At 37.3% G+C, this 26,339-nt stretch overlaps 1 protein-coding gene across 23 annotated transcripts in view; it reads right to left on the bottom strand.

Annotated features, from left to right (window-relative positions):
• Window positions 1-26,339, bottom strand: part of LOC116226478 (uncharacterized) — a 70,075-nt gene that overhangs the window by 27,534 nt on the left and 16,202 nt on the right. For 6 of the 23 annotated variants that reach the window (XR_016464948.1, XR_016464946.1, XR_016464958.1 and 3 more), the window contains exons 3-7: window positions 19,188-19,249; window positions 16,245-16,364; window positions 12,960-15,708; window positions 12,286-12,364; window positions 1,544-1,578 (exon numbers count right to left, since the gene is read on the bottom strand). Coding sequence is in view for 5 of the 23 variants with exons in the window: in XM_090136892.1 (XP_089993018.1) it covers window positions 273-355; window positions 1,544-1,578; window positions 19,188-19,249; window positions 19,935-20,006 (252 nt within the window). In the remaining 18 variants the exon portion in view is untranslated. Of the gene's footprint in view, window positions 1-272; window positions 356-1,543; window positions 1,579-8,602; window positions 8,687-12,285; window positions 12,365-12,959; window positions 15,709-16,244; window positions 16,365-19,187; window positions 19,250-19,934; window positions 26,008-26,339 lie in introns of those variants that run through there. The other 17 variants (XM_090136892.1, XM_090136893.1, XM_090136894.1 and 14 more) reach the window with 14 other exon arrangements.

The following is a 26,339-nucleotide window of genomic DNA, read 5'->3' as shown; positions in this document are numbered from 1 at the left end:
AATTAAGTGGTCAAAGGGCTTTTAAAATAGAAACACCAAAAAGTAACTATAGTAATGCATTTAACAAAAACAGCTTGCAGACTCTAAAGAATGGGGCTAAAATGGCTAAGGCAGGACAAAGCAGGTGATAATTATCTTGTTATGTATGTCAACATCACATTAGGACTTAGAAGAAATCTTCCTGCAGCTTTATCCCAGTTTTTCTCTACCTATTCACCCTGGACTGAGAGAATAAATAATTCTTTTTCTTTCTGAAGCAGCCTCTCACATACTTGAAGACTTAATTCAATTCTCTTCATCTTTGTCTTCAGCCAATTCATTTCTATGCTTAGATCTCCTCTCTCCAGCACTGCCTCTGTTAAGCAGTCAGTACAATAAAATCAGTCACCTTCTTCATACTTTCAATGCTGTCAGCAAATGGCAAAACCATAGGTAACTTGAGAAAAAGTATCTTTCTGCTATTTCCCAAACTGAACCACTTAGAACCCATGTGCTAAGGAACAAGAGTATTAAGCCAGGCAATGTCAGTGGAGGAATGATGTTAGAGGGAAGATGTGAAATAAGCTTAACAAGATAAAACAAGGCTGAACAGGGTTAATAAGAGTTGCTCCTAAGGGACTGTGAGTAATTTTATAAAGGACATTGCTGGCTGCATGTCTACTGGACAAGATAATGCAGTGAAAGACAGCTACGGAAAGCAAATTATCAGAAAGTTGAGAGTTGTTTGAGAAAACAAACCTTCTCTGCAGTTAAAAAACAGTGCACCAGTCTGCTTTCAAATAGGCAATCAGTGCATTTGGGTTTGTTGATGGCAGGGAGATAAATAGATAGCCAAGTTCAGCTTAGCAAAAGTGACTGTGAAGTGATTAATACTTAAAATACTTGAGGCAGAATAACTAGGAGTGCAAGATGCAATTAAGAAAGGAAAGAATATCAATGGTAATGGTATCTGCACCTGGTAAGAAAGAACATGTTGTTGACATGGTGCATTTGCTACAGATGGTAACCAAAGTGGGTTATGTGAGAGAGACCATCAAAATATAGAATTTCTAAGACTCTTCTGAAGATCTGATATTTAAAGATGCATTCAAGTCAGACATACAACACTAAAAGTCAACTGAAGGATGTGGGAGATGAAATTTCATATCTTAATCAAAATACATTAATAATAGAAATGGGAATTCACTGGTTATTTAAACAGAATGTCATAACTCTACTATAATGGCTTATTTTAGAACTATTGAGGTAGTTCTCCTGTCTAAAAATGAATTTGCAGTAAACTTCTCTTGTACTGTACTTCACAATTTAAACAGATTTTTATTTAAGTAAATAAATTGAAATAATGAGCACAACTAACGAGAAACTTAAATTTTCTGGGAAATGATATCTTGTGCTGCATAGAAAATAAGCCAAACACATGGAAGCAATTTACGTGTAACATTAATCAGTGCATCCAATGTATATGTATCACTACTAAATAACATTTGGGTGAATCCAATGTATATTTATCACTACTAAATAACATTTGGGTTTCAATACTCACCATCTTTCAATGATTCCACTTCAGTTTTGCACACCCTGCAGCAAAAAAATACACATTTAATAGATGGCCCAGTAAGTAAACCAATCCAATAGCGAAGAAAGCATAAAAGCCTGTTCAGATGTTCACACTAGATGAAAAAGCCTGCCATTTTTTTTTTTTTTTGGCACTACTAAGGTATTTAACAACCTCAATGAATCAGTAGCCACTGTTTTCACTTTTAAGGTCACTGATGTTCAGTGAGGCCTTCAAACAACAAACTGAGCTAAATAATGGCACATACAAAGCAGTCATCTTCAGCAGTGCTTCCACTACTTTCTCAGTCAGCTCCACTGTATATTCTAGACAGAAATCCTGAAGCACACATCATTGCAGTCCAAGCCTCCTGTTTCATTTTCCAAATAACATTTAGACTTAGGTGTGAAAGAATAGGATATTGTGGAAATTAGCATCACTGGAAAGCACTCAGAAAGAGAGGAATGGAACAATCATTTTAAGGTATCCAGTTATGTTTTACGTGATGAGCTAAATCATTAGCACCCTCTCAGAACATCCAGATGAAACTGGAAATCCACATCTCAGAAAGGCAGCATTTTTGTTGAGATTTCCAAATGAATATTAAATTGCCTCATCAGAAGAAATGTCCTTTCAAAAAAAAAAAAAAAAAAAAAAAGCCAGAAGAATATTCTCCTGCCCAAACTAACAGCAACAACTTCTAAGCAACCACCTGTTTTTAAGAACTACCTTTACTATCAAAACCTCAGCAAATTAAGTTCATTTCTCTCTTATCACAGTTTCCTCATCGAAACCACACTCAGCTGAGCTGTGAGGACAGCATTAATCACAGCTGCTGTAATGAATACCTACCCGGTACCTTTTGATCCATGTGCTAAAAATGTACAGCTATGTCCTAAAATACACACAGGCAAATTAATTCTTGCTTCCTACAGAACATGATCCTGTGCTAGGAACAGCTGTGAAGCTGAACACCACAGGCTCTTCATGGAGAATCCTGCACCTTAAGGAATTCAGCAGAAATTGTGTCTCTGCTGCTGAGCTCTGCTAGAAATACATTTTGAGTTATTAACAACAATGTAAGGATCTATGGTCAAGGAGTTTTTAAACAAGTGTGTCTAAATTAGCTCAAAAATGAGATTCATTTACTTAAAAACCTGTGGAGTCCCACAAAAATACATAAAGAAGTATTGTGTCTCCACAAATATGATCTCCCATGTGCAAGGTTCATAGAAGAAGAGGATAAGAACAAGATTGTATGGGGAAAAGAAATGAAAATTAACATTAGTGTGGGGCACAGAGTCATTCTCTGTCTCATATTTGCTGGATTTCTGACATATGTTTTGGTTCTTCAGGACCACTTCTCTTAGGAAAATGGCAAGAATGCTGAAAGTTGGGTGTAACACAGGAAAATTCTCAGTAAATCAAAACAACACCATTCAGTTAGATTCCTTTTGCAACTCAGAATGAAATAAGTTACACTGCAGCTAAACTAAGCAAAGATATTAGGGTAAGGAAATGAAATTGCAGTTGATTTTTTGTCTTCAAGAGCTGCTAAACTGAGTGACTGGAGACAGAAAAAGTAATCTCAGGTATACAAACTGAGAGAAGAATTTCTTGGTAGTAGCTCTGCTGAAAAGGGCTTACAAGTTCTGGTGGATGAAAAATTTAACATAAGCCAACAGTGTGTGCTTGCAGCCAATGGTATCCTGAGTTCCATCAGAAGAGGGGTGGCCAGGAGGGAGAGGGAGGGGATTGTTCCCCTCTATTCTGCCCTCATGAGTACCCATCTGGTGTACTACATTCAAGTCTGGGGTCCCCAATATAGGAAAGATGTGGAACTGTTGGAATGGGTACAGAGGTGGGCCATGAAGATGATCAGAGGGCTGGAGCAGGTCTCCTATGAAGACAGGCTGAAGGAACTGGGTTTGTTTGATCTGGAGAAGAGAAGGCTGTGGGAAGACCTCCTTGTGGCCTTCCAATATTTAAAGGGAGTTTATAAACATGAATGAAATGAGTAGACAGTGATACAACAAGGGGTAATGGTTTTAAACTAAAGAAAGGGAGATTTAGATTGGATGTCAAGGGGAAATTTTTTACTGAGAGAGTGGTGAGGTGCTGGAACATGTTGCCCAGAGAGGCTGTGGATGCTCCATTGCTGGAGATGTTCATGGACTTTTTGCATGGGGCCCTGGGCAATATGATCTAGTACTTGATCTAGTGGCTGATAACCTTGCCAGTGGCATGGGACATGGAAATTGATGATCCTTGAGGACCCTTACAACCCAAGCCATTCTATGATTCTATGATTCTATGATTCTATGATTCTATGATTCTATGATTCTATGATTCTATGATTCTATGATTCTATGATTCTGTGATCAAGGTAAAGGCAGTCAAACAGTGAGTGAGTGACAATAATTTCTGTTTTCTTCAATATGGGAGTTTAAATGGATGACTTTCTGGGCTGAAGATGAAAAGATTACAGAGAATGCAGATAATCCTTCCCACAGAGGCTTGGAGTTCACACTCCAATATTTGAAATAGCAATTTTAATTCTCATGGTAGCTCTTGGGAACTATCTGACCAAAGGTAAATAGCTAGTTTGCCTCTTAATGAGCATCTGAATACCAATTTACACTAAACCTAGATTTGTGTAGAAGGGATGCTGCTGAAAGTACATATGCTATTTTCCACACGTAGAAGATTAAAATATGTTTCACTGAATGGGAGGAAACAAAAAATTTTCTCTAAATTTGTTAAATAAATTCATGATGATCAGGTATGTTTTCTAATCGATTTTTTTGCTTAGTCAATTCAGCTTTTATATTCAGGTACCCACCCCAACATGTAAATAGATACTATGTTCCTAAAACATAAATGATCATTTTCATTTTGCAAGTATGAAAATGTATTTTACAAAGCTTTTAGGCTTATTTTATATAAGAATAACTTCCATACATGAATGCAATCTACTTTATTACTGCTGTAAACTAGTATGAACATCTTAAAAATATTTTGTCCTCACCTCTTCAAAATCATGTCTTAATACATTCAGTATTGGATTTTGACCTCTATTCAGTCTTGGTAAATGAATTAAAACATTCTTAATCTACCACCACTGGTAGCAATGAAACATGAACCGGATGGCAAACTAGTAAAACATTACTTATCAAAGGACACAGAAATACACCTTAATTTCACTAAATCACTGCTAGTTACAGCTTGATATAGTTGTGTGGCTTCCTCTGCTAGTGAAATACAACATTGAGGTCTTGACAAATAAGATCATTTATCCAACAATCATACATGGTGAGAGAGGAAATGATTTATTTTTCTCCCTTTCCTCGTAGAAATATAGATGCTCCCACTGACACCATCCAGGTGGCACATGTTGAATACTAGTAGTCTCTACTAATTTCACCTGGATAGCAGTGGCCTCAAGAACTAGAAGGATCATAAAGCCGCTGTTATGTGAATATTATAGCATCAGATTTTAAAGTGGCACTTAAAACTCCTTTGTATTAGATAGTGAAAGTACAGTGAAGGTTTCAGCCTCTAGTTATATGAAACCAGAAGGGCTTTCCACCAAGCAACATTCATAGCAGAATTGTCACTCACTTCAGCAAGGTGAAGGTGAGCGAGAATGTAGTGTTATAAGAAATCTGTACTTACAGCCAAAACCACTGAAATTACATTCCTGATGCCTTGGAAGTAGGAATCACATAGGCAAAAAGGTAGAAACTGTGTGGGTAAAAGCATGAACTTGAATGTTGGTGACCACAGTGGTTCATAACTACTAATTACTTTTTTAGCATACATCTTTATTTCTCTTAAGGACTAAGGTTAACAACAATTCTAATGTTTCTTGCCTTCTCCTCTTTTGCCACATAAACAACTGCAAGACTCTTTCATTCAACTGGCCAAAAAGGAGACAGTGCAGACTTTTCCCAGCCTTTAAGATAAGCGGGGTTAAGAAATAGAAGGAAAATTAAAGAAGAGGAGGGGGAGTATGAAGCGATGTTTAATGCCTGTGGCATTATTTCTTTTAGCAATGAATGCTAAACAATTTTCAAACTAAGATCACAGTTGAACAGACAGAAAATGAAAATGTCATTTTGTCTGTGAAGTTCTCAGAAAGACGAACCTGTCAGGAGGTAGAGAAATAGGTCACATGCAAGTTAATGGAAAGTAATAAATGGAATACGTGGTGCCGCAATGCTTCTCAATTAAAAGTTCACATGCTGAATGCCATTTAAACTGACAGATACTCAGCTCTTATCAGCCTTCGTATTTAGATTCTTTGCATCTATAAATGCTGCTGTTTATTCCACTGGGTAGCCTGTGAAATCCTCCTGTTGCATTTGTTGTCAATAATAATTGAAGTATAAAGTAGTGAAATGCCAGGATTCATAGGAAAATGTTTCATGGGAGGATGTCTTTCCATTACAGATGTTCAGGTGCTTCAGAAGAAACTGATGTTAGAGAAATGTGTCACTAGACTGACATGAACTAACCACCACTCTTTGACCAGAGTGATGTTACCATCTCAAGAGGCAGCCCCAACGTATCTTTTTAGCAGGTCAAGACAAAAAGGAGAGGTTTGGAAGGTGATATAGAGCATCATATTTGCATGATGTGTGGCAGTGCTGCAATCCACATTCTGCTATAGAGATAGGATGGTAATAATGAACTGCCTGAAAGGGCTGTACATACTAACTGCTGAGTTATAGCTTCATCCTTGTTTTATTCTGTTGCATGAGGTGGATTACTGTTCATAGAGATTACTTGAGCCACTTGCAGATGAGGCTAAACAGTGTAGCTTTTATCTGGGAGAGATAACTTAAAGCTGAATATGAGAAACAGAAAGATACCACAGGTAATATAGTACAGTACCTAAAATTAGGAAAGTGGCTGCAGCATCCTGAGGAGAAAAAAGTTAGGCATCAGAAGGGTGCACTTTTGGTATATATATATATGTGTGTGTGTATATCTGAACTCTCATTCTCCCCAGCTTCATTGCTTGACTTGGAGCTCACATTTAGTAAGTCGTCCCTCTTACTAGATTAAGCACTTCACAAAACTCCTTTGCCTCAAAGTGACAGTGAGAGTCATCATCTATGTAACTACTTGCTAGTCCTCAAACTTGCTCAGGCAATGAGAGTTCTGCTTTGTAGCCCTCCTCAAGGGCCAGGATCTCAGTCATACCCTCCTTTCAGCACAAGGTACCTGCATTGTGTCAGAGCTGGTGGAGCAGCTTTCACTGCCCATGTTACAGCTGTGTTTCTGAGCTGGCCAGGCTGCTAGGGGCAGCAACCAGAGGCAGCCCGACACTGCAGGAATGGTCCACTGCTACAGGGTGGAAAGGATGAGTACGGTGCTCTGTACTGTGACAAACAGATGCAGGCTGCTGAAGTGCCACAAGCAGACTGAATGAAACAGAAACACACTCCGTGTTTGGTAGCTTTAATGACTATTAGTCATTATCTGGCTGCAGAAAATACATCTCAGTGGCTAAGTGCCAAATCAAAGAAAATAAATAACAAACCAAGACCCTCATCAGTCAAAGAAAAACAAGCTGATTCTGCTGGGGCTCCGTTTTCAACAGACCCAAGATCTACACAGCTCTGACAGTCAGGCTGGCAAATATCAACACCAGGAAGAAAGGAAAAAAAGGTTGTACAACCTGTAATATTTGCACAAGAACACAGATGTGTTTTCAGAGAGGTTACAAATGAAAAGGAGAAGAACTGTGCATCCTTAGCTTACAAATATACCAGTGTGCACTGATACTATGAGGAACCAAATTATCTGTTTTTTATTTGAACAAAACAACACCATAACCAAGTGTCAAAGTTTGACCCTAGTTTTGCTGCTTACTTTTAACCCTTCAAGGTTGTTATGTTCTAAGGATCTAAGCACTAAAGATTTTGTAGTAAATTATTACTGATTCTTACTCAGTGTAGATGAGAAATTAGGTACCAGTGTGCTTGCCCCCTCTCCACACACAAAGCCTTCGGCTTATTTCTGTTGTCAAAAGCTTGATAAGGGTTATTTTTAAACTGTTTCTAAATGTAACTTGTAGTCAGTTAATATTTAAGTACTATCTACATTGCACACAATGAAATGGGAGCATGCTTTGGAAAGATCTGATTGACTGTGCCTGTCTGCTAGCTTAATGCAGTTTGATTTTTATATCATGTAAGTAGAGCAGAGTGATGAAAAATAGTTATACTAAGAAAGGTCTCTTTTTTTTTTTTGCAGCTTGTTTATTTTGGGAGGCAGAGACATGCATCTCTCTATCCCTTTCTCTTCTAGAGAACATGACTGCAAAATAAGTAGCCAAGAAGACTTTTCTTCACGTTGTAATTAAAAGAAATCTTAAGTAACAGACTATTACTTTGATATTGCTAAACCATAGGGTGCAAATTTTAAGCTTGCATATACTGCCAGCACAGATGTCAGCAAAGAAATGGTGAACACTCTAGGAAGAAAGAACCTCACGAAGCAATAAGTGACACAAGGGAAAGCAGTGGACCAGCTGTACCCAGCTGCCCAGTGGTTGCTCAGGGGTTGTTCCACACTGTTTCACTTGCCTGACCTTCTTTAGCACCCAGGCAGATCAAACTGAGTTGTGACATGTATAAAGTGGATTAATGTTACAAAGAGAGTTGTATGAAGCTACCAAATTCATTTTTATGTGATTCTGGCTTAAAGTAAAGGTTTCTAGGGTGAAAGGCTAATGCATTAACTCATTGCATCAAGCACATCTTATTATGCAGAAGTTAATGTTAATACACTCAATTAGCTACATTTTTACAGATCTGATGCTTTCAGGGATATTTTTTCCTTGTGCTAATTGTACTATTTACATCTTTTATCTAATTTAACATGTAGTTTGTGTCAAAAACTCCTTTGGAAGAAACAACAATTAGGCTGTTATTAAAACGTAGATCACCAAGAATGCAAGGAATGTAAGCTGTGGCAGATTTGAAGACGATGCTATTCTTGGCCCCAGTGGGCCACAAAGCCAAACAAATGAGTTACCTGCTGCAACTTTTCTCTTCTCCTCTCAGCACATGCAACCACATCTGGCACTGATCCTGGCCTCTACATGATATTTTTATATCACTGTGAGGAATTAAAAAAAAAAAGCTGTAAACATCCTGAGTAAGCACTCCTGGCATAGAGAATAGTTTGTGACACTTCAGCCTCAAAGGTTGAAAGGATGCATCCCAGGCCGTGTCTGAAGCATATTGTGCTGAAGCGGTTGAGATGGCTCGTGGATGTAACTGCTTTTCCCATCCTGAGAGGAATGCAGGATGAAGTGTGGGGAGCTGTGTAGAAGCCTGTTGCTTACATTTACATAAACTAATGATGTACTCTGTATACAAACAAGACAAGCTGATATTTCAGCAGTGATGGGCCTGATTGGTTTTTAATGATGATGAAGGCACCACTTTGTCGGTTTGCACTGAGCTTTATAAGCCAAATTTGCAGTGAGGTAAAAATATGTTTTCAATGATACATTCAGCTATGCAATGGTAGATAGATAATGTATAAATCTAAATTTTGCATCAAATGTATGCTACTGATTGTCCCCATGCTTCATTCAGGGAGCAAATGTGCCTCCCTTCAGGCCTATACACTTGCTTCCTTCCCAAGAAAATCACAAATTTGAAAGTGGAAACAGTACCTGGGCCTGTGTCTCTCCTGGACACATCATGAAATGTCTAAAAGCTTTATACACAGGAGCTGAGAAGTGCCTCTGGCTCAGTTAACTTAGACATGGCTGCTGCCATTATCCTGTCCCCTCTCAAAGGAGGGGAGCTTCTGTCTTTTTGCAGTGATAGCTGTAAGACAGCTCCTATTTTATGAGAGCAATAGATGCAATGCATTAAGAGAATGATTTTAACATGGATACAATACTGTTATCTTTTCTTGATTTGTTAGCTCTCTAGATATAGATATTTCCAGTCTGGAAAAAAAAAAAAAAAAAAAAAAAAAAAAAAGCTGTTACTTTATGTGTATAGAAAAAGCTTTCAATTTCCAGATAGTGAAAGAAAAATGGGAATGTTCAACTCTGCCTAGCCTTTTCAAGGCACTAAAACACATATTACTTTTCAATGCTGTGAAGACATACTGTTAGGGAAGGATTAGTTTTGACCATGACTACAAAGAATCAACTCAGATGTGATTCTTAAAGCCTAAGTACCTATTACCTTCTTGTCTGGAGACAGATGAGAAATATATTTTCCTCCTACAAGACAAAATCTAGAAGAGTACAAAATCTCAAAATTGCTCTAATTCCCCCAAGACATCTATAAAAATCACATCAAAACATTGTGATAGGGCAGATACATGTTACTAATCCACTGTGATCTACTTTATCTGGAAAGATACCTTATTTGTCATTTTAACATACAGGTTTTCCTAAACATCCATGGACTCTTCCTGTTTGGAGGGATCATAAAACCTCTCCCTTATAGCCTCAAAAGGGCAAAGTGCTTGGTGGACACTCCCATAACATGGCTGGTGATGCCATCTCTTTTCTGCCCACAGGAAATTGTGTAAATGTAATATCCTTTAGACAACAAACTTTTCCAAATTCCGAACTATAAGGAGAATTCCTACTTCAGTCTTCAGGCACAGATCAGATGGATACATAGAGGGACACTGTGAGTCTTGTTTCCTTCTGAAACCAGTAAAAAGGAGGAACCGTGCTTCAGTAGGACAGTGGCAGGACAGACCCAGCCCCATGTCCCCCAGATCAGCTGAAGCACACCTCTCATTAGTTCCTGACTGACACTAGAGCAGTGGCACAAAATGCTGTGAATAGCAGAGAATGCAAGTCAAAAATGAAAGAAAAATATTCTTTGGTCTGTTTAGAACCACTACCATTTTCCCTTTCCCTTGCATTAGAAGCTAACATTGCTAGCTGATGCTGACCCTGACCCACTCTCAAAACCCCAGTGTTCTGCATAGGATCAGTTTATCCTGTTCTTTCCCAGTATATCTTGTTACCTTTACAACTGAGAGAAGGATCTGTTTACCTTTCCCACTGAGATACAAGGACATAGCTTTTAGAATGTAGCATTAATTTGCATTGGTTGCAGATTACAGTCCAGTTAGTACATGGAGAGAGGAATACTTGTGCAAATAAATCACAAATGATATGACAAATACTTTTAGAGAATATCATATAACAGTGAGTCAATGTTTTCTTCTTATACAGTGAATTAAAAGGAATCTTACCTTTTACTACTGAGAAAATAATTTCTCCTGATTTTTTTAAAGCCTTATCCAGTCCTCTTAACATAATTTCCTGAGCTTTGAACTCAATGAGTCTTCTAATAATGTCCTTAAATGAGGGAAGGAGGTAATTTTCTCTCTCACTGCCTTTAGGGGATCATCAATCATGCATCACTCATAAGAGTTAGCATTGCACCAAGGCTGCTTTTTTTTTTTTTTTTTCAAGAAGCCTAATTGTGCATGGAGGAAGTAGAGTAGAGTAAAAGGTTTCATTTATAAATTGCACATTCTTTGTGTAGAATTGCTGTACCTCCTGTAGGGTAATTTTCATATAAAACACTACACTGATTCAGATCCCCAGCCACAATAACTTTTTTTATAACCTTTCCTCCACCCACTGCCACTACATATTTCTAAAACAAGCAAATTCCATGGATGTCATAAGGACAGATTATAAATGGGTTGTACTGAGATAAGGTTGCAGAAGATGCACTTATTAAATCACGTGACGACGCAAGAATTGAGCCAAGCTACGTTTATCTAAATCCCAATAAACTAGCATCAAAATACTAACAACTGGTTTCACTGAGCATTTATTCCCAAACATTCACGTGTTCAGTAGTTTCTGTATTAAAACACTAAAATTAGTATGCTAGACTTTTCCACTTAACAAGTGGATTAGATCACACAAAATGTGATGGCCTTCATCTGAGCCTCTAACTGATCTTCCCACATTGCAAAAATCAATATTTGCATTTATTTGCACATTAGTAACTGCAATTAGTATCAGGCAAAAATTGTTAATTGCAATTAGCAGTAGGTGATTAAGAGAAACCAAGTCCGAATACTAACCATACAAAATTGCAGTTACTAACGTGCAAATAAATGTACCTGAAGAAGTAACAAAAAATCATCTCTAAATCTCATTGCTTGTTGAAAATAAAAAGCTTCTGCACACAGGATGATATTTTTTTCCCAGAAAATATATGAGATATGGAGCAAAGTACTTTCCTGCTTGTTTACAGAGTTCTGTTTCTTGTTTACAACAGTGAGACATCTCCACTCAGCACTCCAAGGCCCTGCAGCATAAAGGGCTTCCTCAGATTCAACAGTCCCAAGGAAAGTTCTCTGATACTTTCATCCAGTTTTCAACTTTCTTCTTCCTCTATTCTCACACACCTTTCCAGTCAAACAACACTCTCTGAACTTTCTTCTGGAATAAACGTTTCTAAATGGCCTTATGTGAACATTTGCTGTGGGCTGCCCCGTGCCAATGTTTTGGCACAAGAGACACTGTCGTTTCATAAAGATGCTTATTTGTTTCTAAAAGCCCACGGAAAAGGAACACATATTTTCTCACTGTGGTTTCACCACACTTTAAATCAGTCATTCATGAAGTATATATAGTAGCAGCAGCAGGGAGCAGTCTACACTTGAGGCTAGCAGTCTCACAGAAATACTGCACAAATGCATCTTACCGCTTCCTCCTCGTCCATGTAGGACTTGAATAACTGGCGCTGCTTCACGCGTGTCAGAAGACTGCTCTGCAAATTCATTCTGAGTGAAAAAGAAAATACAGGTTAAATGCACACGCTCACCATGACTGTTTTTTCACCTTTTGAACTCTCCTGAGCAGATTTTTAAAGCAATCAGCTCTAAGTGCAAACGGTGCCCTGCTGCCACTTAGACTCTTTTCCCAGGAAGCACATTTGCCAAGTATTATTTGTTTATTTCTCTCAGGACAGAAATAAGCATTAAGCATAGGAAAGATAATACACTTTATAATGACAAACCAGGGGTTTAAATGAGCGTGAAAATTTGCTGAGGCAAAACCTTTAAAATGATTTTAAAGCTCTAATAGAATCCCTTGCATGCATTCAGAACATGTATGCACACAAAGCACTGACCCAGGATTCTGTCAGTGCTGTTTCTATTATCAATACGACTTTGCAAGCCTTATTAATGAGAGTTTAGTGGAGTAGTTTTAACTACTGTGGGAACCAAATATATTTTGCACATTCCCACTTTTTTTTGAGAACAAGCCTTTAATTATTGCACAGTCTTTGTGGAACAAGACAATACCACAAGCAACAGAAGAAATGCAGTAATGTAAGATTTGGGCACTGACCAGACAAACATAATGCAGAGATACCTGTGCTACCAGGCTGAGCAGCAGCAATCCAGACAAGCCTGCATGTGCCAAGCATGGTAATTCACCATGCAGAGATGGGGATCAGTTGAATTACTCCGGCCAGTGCTGCCGAGGCTCACCTCAGAAAGACAGAAAAGAAGAGAAGCAAAAAATCATGGCTTTTAAACACTCCAGTATTTTATATCCTTTTCCTGAGAGGTTTCTTGGAAGTCTTAGTGTATCTTTACAGAGCTCTGCATGCTATGGCTCATGAGGGGAAGTAATCTACTGCAGCACATAGTTACTATGTACACCTTTTCATATCTGGACGTTTTTTTTTCACACAACTTTCTCCACTCTTCAAATCAAGACTTGGTAATCAACTGTGCTAGCCAGAATTGCAATAGTTTGGGTTTATTTCTTGTGCCTCCAGATTTGCTTTGGATCTAAACTCATCTGTAAGTAAAATAGTGTGAACTGCTCAGCAAGAAAACTCAACCATTCAATGGAAACTTTCAAATAGTTGTCAAAATTCAAGCTTAGCTTTGCTCTCCTTCTGCTGCACACAAGCAGCCTCAGTGAGACTTCACTACTGCTTATTTACAGAGCTGATTTCTCTCTTCCTAATGTTTGTTTTTACTGTTTCAAGCACAGCATATAAGCAGCAAACAGTTAATTTCTGTGCCTGTGAAGGGGCTCTTTTCTTGTTCAGCTCCCACAGTATGTTCTCCACTAGGCAGCATTCAGTTTCTGAACTCTACCCTACCCTTGATATTCTTTGTTTTCCAAATCCTCACTCTGGCCTCCATCCAACATAATTCTTTCAAGTGGTTTACACATGTAAATGCTAACTGGCTACTGCCTAACCCAAAACTCATGCACGATTTCAATACGAAGACTTTCCATGTCCTCATGGATCAGAACTTTGATGATCGAAAGGGCCTCATAATCTTAGATCAATCTGAACTAATGCTCTCTCTGTTCAAGTGATTTTTATTTTTTTTCCTGAAGTAATTAGCTCCAAGGTCAACAAAAAGAGTGTAAGAGGTTTAGAAGATATTTGTAAAAAAAAATAAAAACTCTAGTTTAAGGCTACTTGTATTTAATTTGAAAACATTTTGAAAAGATAAGAATTCTGTTTGGAAGTATCAAAGGAAATTTTTTTCTCCTAAGACAATGTCAGATTTTAAAAATATATTTAGCCTTTCAAAGATGGACAATGCTGTTGAAGTATCTTCCCATAAATATGATAATCCCTGAACCATCATGCTAGCCAATTACATTGAAAGGCTCAAAACATGCAAGATACCCTTATGGATTTATTTATTAGTATCTAGCTTAACAAAGTGAGAACAATTGAGGCTACAACTATCAAGCTGAGTATCTGCCAATCTAGTTGTACAGACCTTTTCTCCTAAGAAAATCAATTTAAAAGACTGACTGCTTAGCCAACCACGTCTTTCAAAGATAGGAACTTGTAAGAGCATGAATATTTACTAATGGGAACATGGCCAAAGGAGTGCTTTTACCATCCAGCAATGTGATAGTTGCTGGGAGAACTGTTTTTAGTTCATATGCTATCCAGAGACTGCTGGCTTTAACACGAACTACCAAAATCTTCTGTTCTGCATTTTTTTTCCTTATAGAGGTTTTGAAAAGTTTACAAAAATAAGACAGTTTTCTACCTTCCTCATTGCCATGAATATAGGATCAGTTCTCAGGAACAAGATGTGCATGTTGACTTTCTCTTTTTTCTTTTGCTCTTTTTGTAAGATCACAACTGACTGAAAAATATTCTAATTATTTTGTTTTTTAATGACCCTTTTCTTTTTTACAGGTTCACTTCAGTTTAGGAAAAATACTCAGATATTCAGTAATAAACATTTTCTGAATTTAAAATTTAAATAATTCTTGTTCAAAATTAAATGCCCCAAACAAGAAATGTTTAGGAAAAAGACCAAACTGGGTTCAAACTATAAGCTCAGGCTGGAATCAGACTGGGAGTTGTGCTCATGTAGATACTCATTCTCTAATGAATTGAGAGTTTTTGTCTTCCAGAAAGAAGACGACCTCTTATATGTCTCCTTTTTTTATTGGTAACTGACTGACTGTTTCTGCTTGACCTGCATTATTCCATTAACATTTTAACTACCTATTATTACAGCTCATTTATTCTTACCAGCTGTATCTTTCTGAAAACGTACATAAGTAACATACCCACAGTGTATTTCAACATCCTATTCAGAACACAGTACTGACATCCACAAATAACGCGTTCTGACAGAAATAAATTATCTGTTCCACTCCATGTGGCTACGCTAGCAGGAGTTTTCTGTTTGCATTTTTTTAAACAAAGATCAAGTCAATCTTCTTAAAAGGAATCATAGCCTTCTGTGCTGGCGGTTCATAAATACAAAGCTAGGTACAAACAGAGCGTTTTCAGATAAAGTTAATTCCTCTTCTGCCCTGTAGAAATTGAACTTTGTAAACATATTCCTTATCTAGAAACACAATGCATCTCTGCCTTGCTGGAAGGCAATGTATCATGGCATGACGTGGTGTGCAAGAGCAGTGCAACTTACTAGAGAGAGCTAACATTCCTTTGGAGTGAGCAAGCCTGAATCTGCAATCTACTGCCAGCTCTTACCTCTCACCCAACCTTTTAACTCGAATCTTTTTCTGGGAGATATTTTGAGATCTCACCTTTTCAGGTGCTCAATCAGTAGCTCAATCAGGGGAGCAGCGCTCCTCTGCAAGCTCTGGATACAGCCTGAACACACTACAAGAAAAAAAAATTGCCATACATTGTTTCTAGGGTGGAAAATAGCACATAGCAGTGTTTTGTACAGGACAAGACAAAGCACACTCAAGACTGCTGACAGCAAAAACTCTCACAGTGGCAAACTTACAGAAAGTGTGCCTCTGTAGTAGCTAAAATTCTACTTGAGAACTGAGAGGATCTTGTCTTAATTTGCTTTGCTCCTTTTATTTCAAAGATGGTGGTGATTGTCATAGAAATACAGAAGCGCTAAGTAGCAAAAAAAAAAAAAAAAAAAAAAGAAAATTTAAATAAAAATAAATAAATGAAAAATGAAAAAAATGAAAATGAAAAAGTAAAATTAATCATCAAGGCCTAACAAACTTTCACCAGTGCTTTTCTGCAAGACACAAAAATTCTCCCGGCAAACCCAACCTACTTCAGTAAAACTGAATGTGTAATCCTTTCACGTAACCAAATTAATACTCAGAATATAAAACAGAGTTTGTAGTTAATACATACAATACAAAGTACCAAAGAGAACTTACATTTGTGGATAGAAGGTTCCTGAGCTGCCATAGAAACTCTGAGGCAAAGTTATGGAGCTTTGCCAAAAAGTCCATATCAGAAACATGTCTAGAGTGCCTTTAGACTTTTCTTGTCAACCTCTGTAACAGGAACAAAGCGACAGGAGAAACTAAATAAAAACAAACCTATTATGTTAAGTGCAGATTTCCCAGTTATTCTTGGGTTACAGACAGGCACAGAAGAGGTCTCTGGTCCCATCCTCTGTAGAAAGCGTAAGGCAGGAAAAAAAATTGCCAGCACAACTCTTAAAATTATGGGCACACTCAGTGGCTTCTAGATGACTGTTTTCAAGTACTACAACTTGCAAAATGTTCATGTGCCCATGTTTGCTTCCGATTTAAGATTGTCAGAATTCAGTGGCATCAGCTGCCATTTCCAGTGGCACAATTTTTCATTCATGATTTCAAAATAATTAAGCTTGCTTGCCATTTCATGATAATCTTCTACTTCATTTTTTTAGGCATTCATACTGTTAAAGGGATAAATGAGTGAAGGCAGGACAAGCAGAGAATATCCCTGTCCTAAAAGAGTGGAAAGAAAGTGATGAAACAAGAGTAAAGGGGAAACACAAATAACAACCCAAGTCCTACAGCAATGTGTCATACAATATGCATATATCTACCTATGTTATACAGCTACAAGTTCCTAAGCACTGGAAAATATTATGGATACTCTTGATGGCTGCTGAATTCTCTTTCAGAATGGTACACGTGATTTAATCTGAAAGGTAGCTCAGCACCACACAGTTGTTTGTTAACTTCCTCCCTTCCCAGTGGGATGGGGAGAGAATCAGGGGAAAAAAAGAGAACTTGTGGATTCAGATAAAACTATTTAATAAGCTAGGGAAAAGGAAAGAGTTAACAGTTATGGCTGTGTGTATATATATGAATATATGCAATAAAGGGGTGAGCAAGTAATTATTCACCACCTTCCAGCCAATGCCCAGCTAGGCCCCCAAGTAACAACTGAGATAAAGGAATGACAATATAATGTAAACAGTTTTGAACAGTTTTGAAGAGTTTTGAATGCATGTACCCGTATGTTCTGGATGCACAAACTGTTACAGAAGGGACCATAATTCACAGCATAAATGGTAGTCTTGTTAACCTCAACGTCAGAAGAAAAACTGCTATACGTGTCACAAGCCATAGTGTTATGTAAATGATCCACAAATAGCAGAAAATCAAGACACAGACATAAGCCAGTATGAGTTATTCCACAGGGAATCTGGGGACAGAAGCCTATATATACAAGTACACTTGATACACATGGTCAAACCAGTGCTGAAACATACACTACAGTTAGTAAAACACAATTCTAAGAGTCACTCACATCTTCTGAGAAAAAAAAAGATCTTCAAATATCAAATATAGTGATGATTCTGTCAATAATCCATATTCACTGTGCAGCAACTGCTGTGAAACATCACACTTCTCGCTAATGGACTCAGAACAGCAAATACAGCTGTTCAGGAGCTCAGGCTCTCTCCTCAGAGCTGTGTGTGCAGCACAGCATTTGTAGAAGCGCTTCGATGATTTGGGAGTGCAAGTCCCCCTCAAAGCCAGCACACAGACAAAAGAATTTAATCCACCATTGCAGATGCAGGGTTCCTTTTCTAAATGGATTGGTGATGAGAGCAGCTTGAATTACAGACATCAGAAAGAGTTATTTCGTTCCGCTAGTTGATAGGAAAGAACATTTTCCAGTTCTCCAGCAGAAATAGACTTGCTAAAGTCATTAGGATAAAATAGGTCTTGCCTTTAGGAAACTAGACTGACTGCAGGGATGTGCATTTGGCCTGCTTCATAGAGGTAGCTATTTTCCTGCAATTACCTAGGAAGGGAAAAGAAATGGAGGCTTTGATGAACTAAGTAGAACCACAAATATTGTGCACTGATCTATTGAATGTAGATTCATGTGTGCATAAAAAAATCTTTATTATACAATTATTTTCCTTTTTGTTTCAATTTTTCTGTTGATTGACATTACTTGCTACAGGGTGACTGATGTTGAATTTAATAGGTTTGCCAAAAGAATTTTCCTTGAAAAGCTAAACAAAAGCCTTCAACAGGCAGAGAAGACATTAAACTTGAGAAAAAAATAAGAAACACATTGCTGCTATTATAAGAGTATGTAGATATTCATCAATGACAAGCAGAGGTTTTGCAGTGATATGGCTTATCTGATAGGACAGAGGTCTAATATGCTGCCATCTCTATGTTGCCTAAAGTTATAAGTCAAAGCAAGAAAAATAATGACTTAAAAAAGAAAAATGTTCTCTGTCTTCTCAAGCAAGAACTTTGAACAGGTTGCACAATATTTTTTTGTGTGGGTGTGTATATTAGTTTTTGTTTCTGTTTTAATCTGTAAGTATAGTAACTTAAGAGAGTTTTTTTCCTAAATACTAACCATTGTTGTGACAGTCTCCACCATGTGTTAGAAGCTACTATAGTAGTAGTAGTACTCGATTATAAAGGGTAATGCATAAGAGAAAGCATTGGAGATAACCAAGGCACAGTGATGCTGGGCAAGCCAGGTGACACCTGCTATGAGCAGGGAGGGTAGGGAGCTTGTCTGGGTAGTTTCCATGCACAGGACGTGTACAGGACACCAGAAAGAGGAGGCATGAGAGGTTACAACTTCTTACACTGACTGAGGCATCAGCAAACTACAAAAAGCATGTGCATCTTGTCATGAGATTTGTAATCACTGGTAACTTTACAAGTGGAAACTGGTGCATTAATTTGATTCTTAAAAATCATCCCATGTTACTGAGAAACTTAATAGGTTTTGAAAGACATATTTCTATGTTGTAATAGCTATATCAAGTAATTCACACTAGATAGTAGTTTCAATACAAGATGCCATTTCTCCCAGACATTTTGACAGTGAGTCATACACACCTGACTGTGAAATAATAAATACAATCCCAGTGCTTTCTTCTCTCCACTGAGAAGTTCATATCCTAGACAAAGAAAAAAACTGATGCAGAGAAACATTGATACAAAAGAATCAAAGTAGCTGTTAGATAAAAGAGCAATGAAAATCAGGTACAGATATTTCTCTAATCTTCCCTTATTACAGGAGAAAACAATCCAAATTCTTTAGCAGAAGACATTTAAGGCTTTATTTAAATATCCCACAGTGACTAAGTGTGTTAGTACAGCTAATTGATATGTATTGTATGCATATCTGCATAGACCCGAAAATGCATAATCTGATGCTAGTATATTTGCTTAAATTAACTAATATCCTTAATGTTGTCAGAAAAGTGTAAGGTGGCAAATATAAAAATTAATACTAAACCTTCTCCTACTTAATTCACAGATGGAGAAGAAGATACAATTAAGAAGAACAATACACATTCCACACATTCCGGTAAATAAGTTTCTTAGAACATGTTAACTAGAATTCTGACTGTTATAAAGAAATGAAGAGAAATTTAAAAATCACATATAAAGAATTTACTCTGCATTTGCTCTGCTTGCAGTTCTACACTAAAACTTTAGCACTGTGGTGCAGTGATTACCATATATCTTTTATATCCAATGATACATAAATCCACCACATTTAGAAGCAATGTCTAGCTTCAGGACTTTATTCTCTGCTCAGGAATACCTCAGCTAAGAGAAACATCAGTCACATCAAACCTGAATCCAATTTTTTTCTTGGAACCTTGGAGTTATGCTCTGGGCTCCCCTAAAGTGAGCATAAAAATGCATGTTCAGATTTCTGGAAGCACATCAGGAACGTTATTTAGGTTACACAGCAAACAAATTACTTCGAAGAAAAGACATGCAAGATCCTTTAATGGCTTCAGAGTTCAGTCATTGGCAGGACTAGTCATACTGAAAAAGAAAAAAAAAAAAGAAAAAAAAAAAACCACAGTATTTCATGTATTTCATGCAGAGTGTATGGAAAAAGAAGGGAGGTAAGCTGAACATAGGAAGCTCTGCAAAAGGACTTCTTTACCATGAGAGTGACAAAGCATTGGCACACATTGCCCAGACAGGTTGTGGAATCTCCTTCTGTGGAGATATTCAAGACCTGTTTGGACGCCTACTTGTGCAATTTGTTGGAGGGAACCAATAGAGTCAGAGTTGGAGTTGTTGGTCTCTGGAGGTTCCTTCCAATCTCAACTGTTCCATGATTCTGTGATGGTGGGAACAATCAACTGGAACATCTCAGAGCAAGAAAGCTTGTTATTATTATAGCCAGTGATAATAGGCTGCTATGGACATCCAGAATAGAAACAAGCACAACATTAGAGAGAACTCATATTGCAGGATTATAGTGATATTACCCTAAAATAATATGTTACAAAATCTGTGACAATAACAAAAGGGTTTGATGAACTGTTTGATCACAGGAAATGCTTTATTTGTATTATGGTGGTTTGGGGGCTTTTCTAAAAAAAATATGTATTTTGTAGAAGTGATCTGGGTTCTCTATTAAAGAACTGTCTCAAGAAAAATGCATTCTTTTCAGAGCCAACTAGTTCTTGCAAGCATATGCAAAATGTTTTGTTTAATGTTATCTTATCCTGTTCTTGTGAGAAGATAACGTGAAAGTGCAGAATAGCCATGAATGTCTGCACTCAGAGTTCTAGATGTGCTTGCTTACCACGTTCATATCTAAGTTCTGTAAGAGATGATGTCTAGCTCTTCATCACAGTTTACTTCCAACTAGTAATGAACCAACACACATAGGTTAAAAAGATGAGAATTGGAACTGTTTATTATTTGGGAAAGAAAAGTATCTACACAAGACGTTCTGTTCATTTCATGTTTAATATACTGAAGGTATTGGGTGAGAATGTTATTCGCATCTTCTCTCTGCTAACTGCACTATGTGGCTCAGACTACAAACAATATTCAGAAGGATCCAAAGCCCACTCTGCTTTCTACAGAGCTTAGCACACTGAGGAACACACTTTTCAAGATTTCCATACTGATAGCTGTTGTTCTAATTTGACACACTATTTTTCTGCTAGAATCCTATTGTTTTCAACATATTTTAGAGACAAACATTGCATAATATGATCACAGTGTAGTCTAATTGCACTAAGCAAGGGGAACATTACATTAATGTAATTCTTCTATTTAGTCTGGATGACCACAGCAGATTTTTAGTGAGTTGCCTGGGAAGAAAGGATGTTTCCTTCTTTGATGCTGTATTGATATAAAGCAGTTCCAAAATATAATAAAGATAAAAAGTAAATAATTTTTAAGATAAAGAATGCCTGGACCACAAGACCAACCAACGAGCAGGTTTTACTGTTCTTCAGCACTGAGCACTACAAGCACTGTAGGCATTCTGAGAACTTGCAATGCCAGCACACAATAGTGGGTAATAAAGCTGGAAGAGAAATCTGTGCTGCTTTAATATCACACAACACACACCTCTGCTGAACAGCTCCCTGTGCAGCTACAAGCAACTTGCAATCTCTATGTATGATCTCAGATTGGCCCCAGGAAGCAAATATAGAATTTGGGTTTCCTTTCCACTAATCCCAGCCAATGTGGAAATGCTTTGCTGTTCTGTTTCTTTGTTGGAAAGGCCCGAATATAAACAGCCCAAACAAAATGCCAGCTGCACTGAGGAAATAATAAAGCAGTAGATCTTGCACAAGGTGATATACCTTGTTTCCAGAGTTCTTTATAACTTCAAAATAACTACTGCTTAATAACACTTCAATCAAAGGAGTCCACTTCAATGCTAACATCTTTCCTGAAATGAGGAGTGATATCATCTGTGTTACTTAGTGTTCTTTGGGGAGACATTCAACTATGTGAAACTTTATCATAGTAACATTGTGATACTACAAAGGTTATTAATTATGCACTCATGAGATATCTCTACTCCTGTCAGCAAGCAGGTACCTGGTTTAAAAGTCATTCTACAGTTCTTGCCATTTTCCAAATGGTTCCATGCATTTCCACTATGCTTTTCATTGGCCTCGTTGGTTAATTCTTGTCTTGACTAAATTGCAGAAGACAGTGGATATTTGGAGAAACTTTATGTTGATTTTAAGGAAAGGTTTTCAGCATAGCTAAGTTACTTACTGTTACCCTGGCAGCTCAGTTAACTGCGTTTTTACATCCAACATTTGACTTTCAACTGTTCAACAAAGATTTAATACAGTTTTTAGGTAAATTTCCACTCCAGTCAATGATATCTAATTCAAACTTCAGAATTGGGTCATTAATACAATTCCACAATTGTGGGGGGAAAAAAAAAAAAGAAAAAAAAAAAGAAAAAAAAAAAAGGATGCACTTCTTCCATCACGGCACAAAACCAAACTTTAAAAGTGCTGCTCTCACAGGTATTTTGGTAAAGCATGGAACACTTTGCTTTTGTTTTTGCTTATGTTTCATGATGATTATATGCCAGGTGCATATTGTTTTAAGTTGTATTTGTTGGATTGTTTGAGATTTGTTCATGTTTTCCAATTATGATGAGCAGAAAAGAGAATAATTTTATCTATAAAGCATTCATGGCACTTAAACTCTTCAGGCAAGAACAGTGTAATAACTGGCATTTTCTTTTTCTGTAGATTGTTACATTAACAATGCCCTCCAGTTATTTTGTGCTGCATTGAGACCACCCCCTGTTACTAATTCAGAGCCAGCATATCGTTGTCATTTGCATAAAGTTTGCCTGCCTCTGGCAAGAAGACAGGAGAAATGCTTTTTCTGAAATCATCAAACAAGTGCTTTTCCAAAAATAAATTGAGGATCGCAGCCATTTTTTAGCATCTTAAATAAATGAAGCTTTCAGCCAATGTATCAAATTAGTATACATAGGGAAAACCACAAAGACAGCAGACTGTATTATACATAGAGTACTTGTTAAAGTGTTGTTAAAGGGCATTTGAATTGGCATGTTAAACTAAATTAAAAAGCAACAGCATCCGGACGCAAGACTAATTCTTGTGGAGATATCTCTAGGGACTGATGTAAGAAGTAAGCCTCTAAAATAAACTTGCTGATCACAATATTCCCTTTTATTCAATCCCCCTTTCCTACTGCATGTTAAATATGCATTCTTGCTAGTTTAATCTCTGATTCCAGACCTTCTAGTTTTCAGAGAGAGAAAAAGAAGCTGGAATTCCATAAGAACAGTGCTTCGGCGTACAAATTGCAGTAGAATTGGAGAAGAAATGTCTAATTGCGCTTTTCCCCTCACCTTCTTCCTTGCACAGCTTTAAACCTCTTAAAAAAACAATTACATTTTTCTCCATTTCTTGTCCTGTTTGCCTTTCACACAATAATGATCATAATAACAAAAGTAACACAGTAAAAGATCTTACATGTTCTGCACTAAAATCAAACATTGCAGGGCCTCCACCTTATGGACCATTTTCATAGTCCAGAGCCTAACTGATCAACTTGCATATCTCTGAATTTACACTGAAATCATTGAGATGGGAATCAGACACTGTTGTATAACTAAAGGCCCAATTATGTCAATCGAATATATCTTCAGGAAGTCAGAAAGCTATATAGAACTTGATCATCCTGTTAATAATAATATACAATTAGTTAATAAGCCCCTACAGAGGGGAAGTCATTTTAAAAAATCGTAATGCTAGATGTATTGCATTTTAAAGACTAATATCATTTACAACAGTGCGCCTAATAACGGTTGTTTGAATTGTTATTGCTCTGCCATTTTACTCTGCAACAATCTTAGTAATTCATTTAGGGGCTGCAAAAAGACAAGTACAGAAAACACAAGTACATCATAGCCACAAAGTCATTTGTTATCATGGATATTTTATGAGAATATTATAGAAGCCGTGACAGATGTGAAAGTTTTACTTGGGGTAGGAAGAATTTATGTTTCAAATAATCACTCTACTTGATTTTATCAAATACATTTTCCACACATGAAGAGATTGCAGACCATCTTAGCCTCCTGACTTCTGAATGCTCTTTGATACGGGATGTTTTGTCAGGAAGTTTTGATGTTGAATCAAAGCCAGCTGAGTAGAATCAGATTATGCAGAAAATGATCCATGGAATCTTAATCTACAAGAAAATCTGGATGACTTTGCAAAATGTAATAAAATAGAAGATGGAATAAAACCATGGAAATCAGGATTTGTAACTTATTATAAAGGAAATCTATTTTTTTCTTGTAAAAAGGAGAATAATCAGTTGTCAGAAAACATTTTCAATCTTTGGATGTAGTACTCTATCCCTAACAATAAGGACATTAACTAAACATGATTTAGCTCAATTAATGTAGCTGTTATTCAGCAGCTATATTGCATGAATATGGCTGTGTGCATTCATGAGCTTTCTCCAATAGAAATTCTCTTGTCTGATGAATCCTCTTAAGAGATTTGAGCTTTTTCTTTCCTATGATGCTGCATTTGTTTCAAAAACTTTTCTCACACTTTCTCAAGCTCTTCTACTTTCTAGAAGGACTGGTGAAACAGAGATTAAAACTGGCAGACTTCTAAGTGCCAAAATAGTCCAGTGTCACTTCCCAAACTGGTATCCCATGTCTTCCCTTATGTATGTGTGTCATACATCTTGCAGCTTCAGAGATACACAAAGAAGCCTTGGTACTCTTTTGTGTGAGTGTGGCTTCAACATCATATTTAAAAACCACGCCTGGTGAGAAGCCCTGGATTCTCTAAACAGAAATGAACTAAAACCAGGTCACAGTAACTGAAGAAAAAACATATATTGTAGACTGACGGCAGGGAGGAGGAGGTGCTGAAAAGGAAGAGATCTCTAACCTGCTGGCAACGGCAAAGCCAACTCTTTTGATGCATCACTGATAGCTATGGTAGTGTATTTTAGCACATGTTGGTGTTAAGCCAGACAAAGGTCTGGCTTTCTGCAGTGTGCAACCCACAGAAAACTTTGTAATTATGCAAAGAGAAGAATAACTTTTTATCCATGAATATCCCTGGAAGAAACTTTAGTGTGCATGTTTGTGCTAAAATGCAAAAAGAATCAGTCCTTCCCCAAAACAAGATCTATACTCGCTATTTTGGCTTTCTTAAATTCAACATAGCAGGTCGATTGAAATATATACGTTGACCTTGCAAACATTTGAAGTAAAAACAACCTCATTTCACTTGATGTTACTGCTTTCCTCGAGAGAAACTGCCATAGAGAAAAACTATTCTCCTTAAAATTTGTGTGTACACAATTAAATGTTGTGGCGGAGGGAGAGAACAATTTGGACGTGAAAGTAGATGCAGTAAATGTTGGCTCTGCTTGGGTCAGTGCACACCAGGAGAATTCCTGAATTGCTGTATTCAAAGGGAGCACAGTAGCACTTGCTCAGAGCCAGGTCAGGTATCTGCCTTACACTGTACAGTGCAGGGTAGGACTTCCACTGTTATAGCATTTTGTTTAAAGCTCTTCTTCCTGATTGCTACTGTCACAACCTCTTTGTAAGAGTTCAGCAGGATGTCTTCCATCTAATCTCTTTGTAACTGAATTCAGCAGGGCATCATATTTCTAATCCTTCTTCACAGGGTTGAAAAAATCCATGGAATTATTTTCAGCTCAGCTTGGCTCAGTTCTGTCATTGCCCTGCGAGCCTATTGGTCCTCTCCAGCTTAAGATTCTGTATTTCAGTTGGCACATCCAGGGAAACACCACAAGCAATGAAATATTGCAGTGAACTTGATTCCCTTGTTTTCACCAAAACAAATCTGTGAGATACGACAGGGAGAGAAAGAATCCTGAATCTCACTCTGGCAGCTTAAAATACATACACAGCTGTAATTTTAAAATATTTCAAATCACATTTATTTTAGTTCTTTGAAAATGTTCTCGCTTTATTTTCTATTGATGTTAGAAGTGCTATTCAGCTTAAAATATGCCTTTTTTTTAATTAAAAAAAGTTGTGTTACAACTGCTCCAGGGTAGAGCAGCACATCTGTAGCCTAGATCAAACAAGCGGATGGTACCCACGTCTCCATAAATACTTAGAGTATCTTAGGTTAATAAGCAGACTGATTTTAAAATTGTGTGAGAATAAAATCTATATTAAAAGGTTAGTAAAGAAAAAAAACCAGCACTATT

This window comes from Phasianus colchicus, chromosome 3 (assembly GCF_987193195.1).
Source record: "Phasianus colchicus chromosome 3, bPhaCol1.hap1.1, whole genome shotgun sequence".
Taxonomy (NCBI): Eukaryota; Metazoa; Chordata; class Aves; order Galliformes; family Phasianidae; genus Phasianus; species Phasianus colchicus.
The sequence above is the reverse complement of the archived record's forward strand: the minus strand, read 5'-3'. Positions and strand labels throughout refer to the sequence as shown.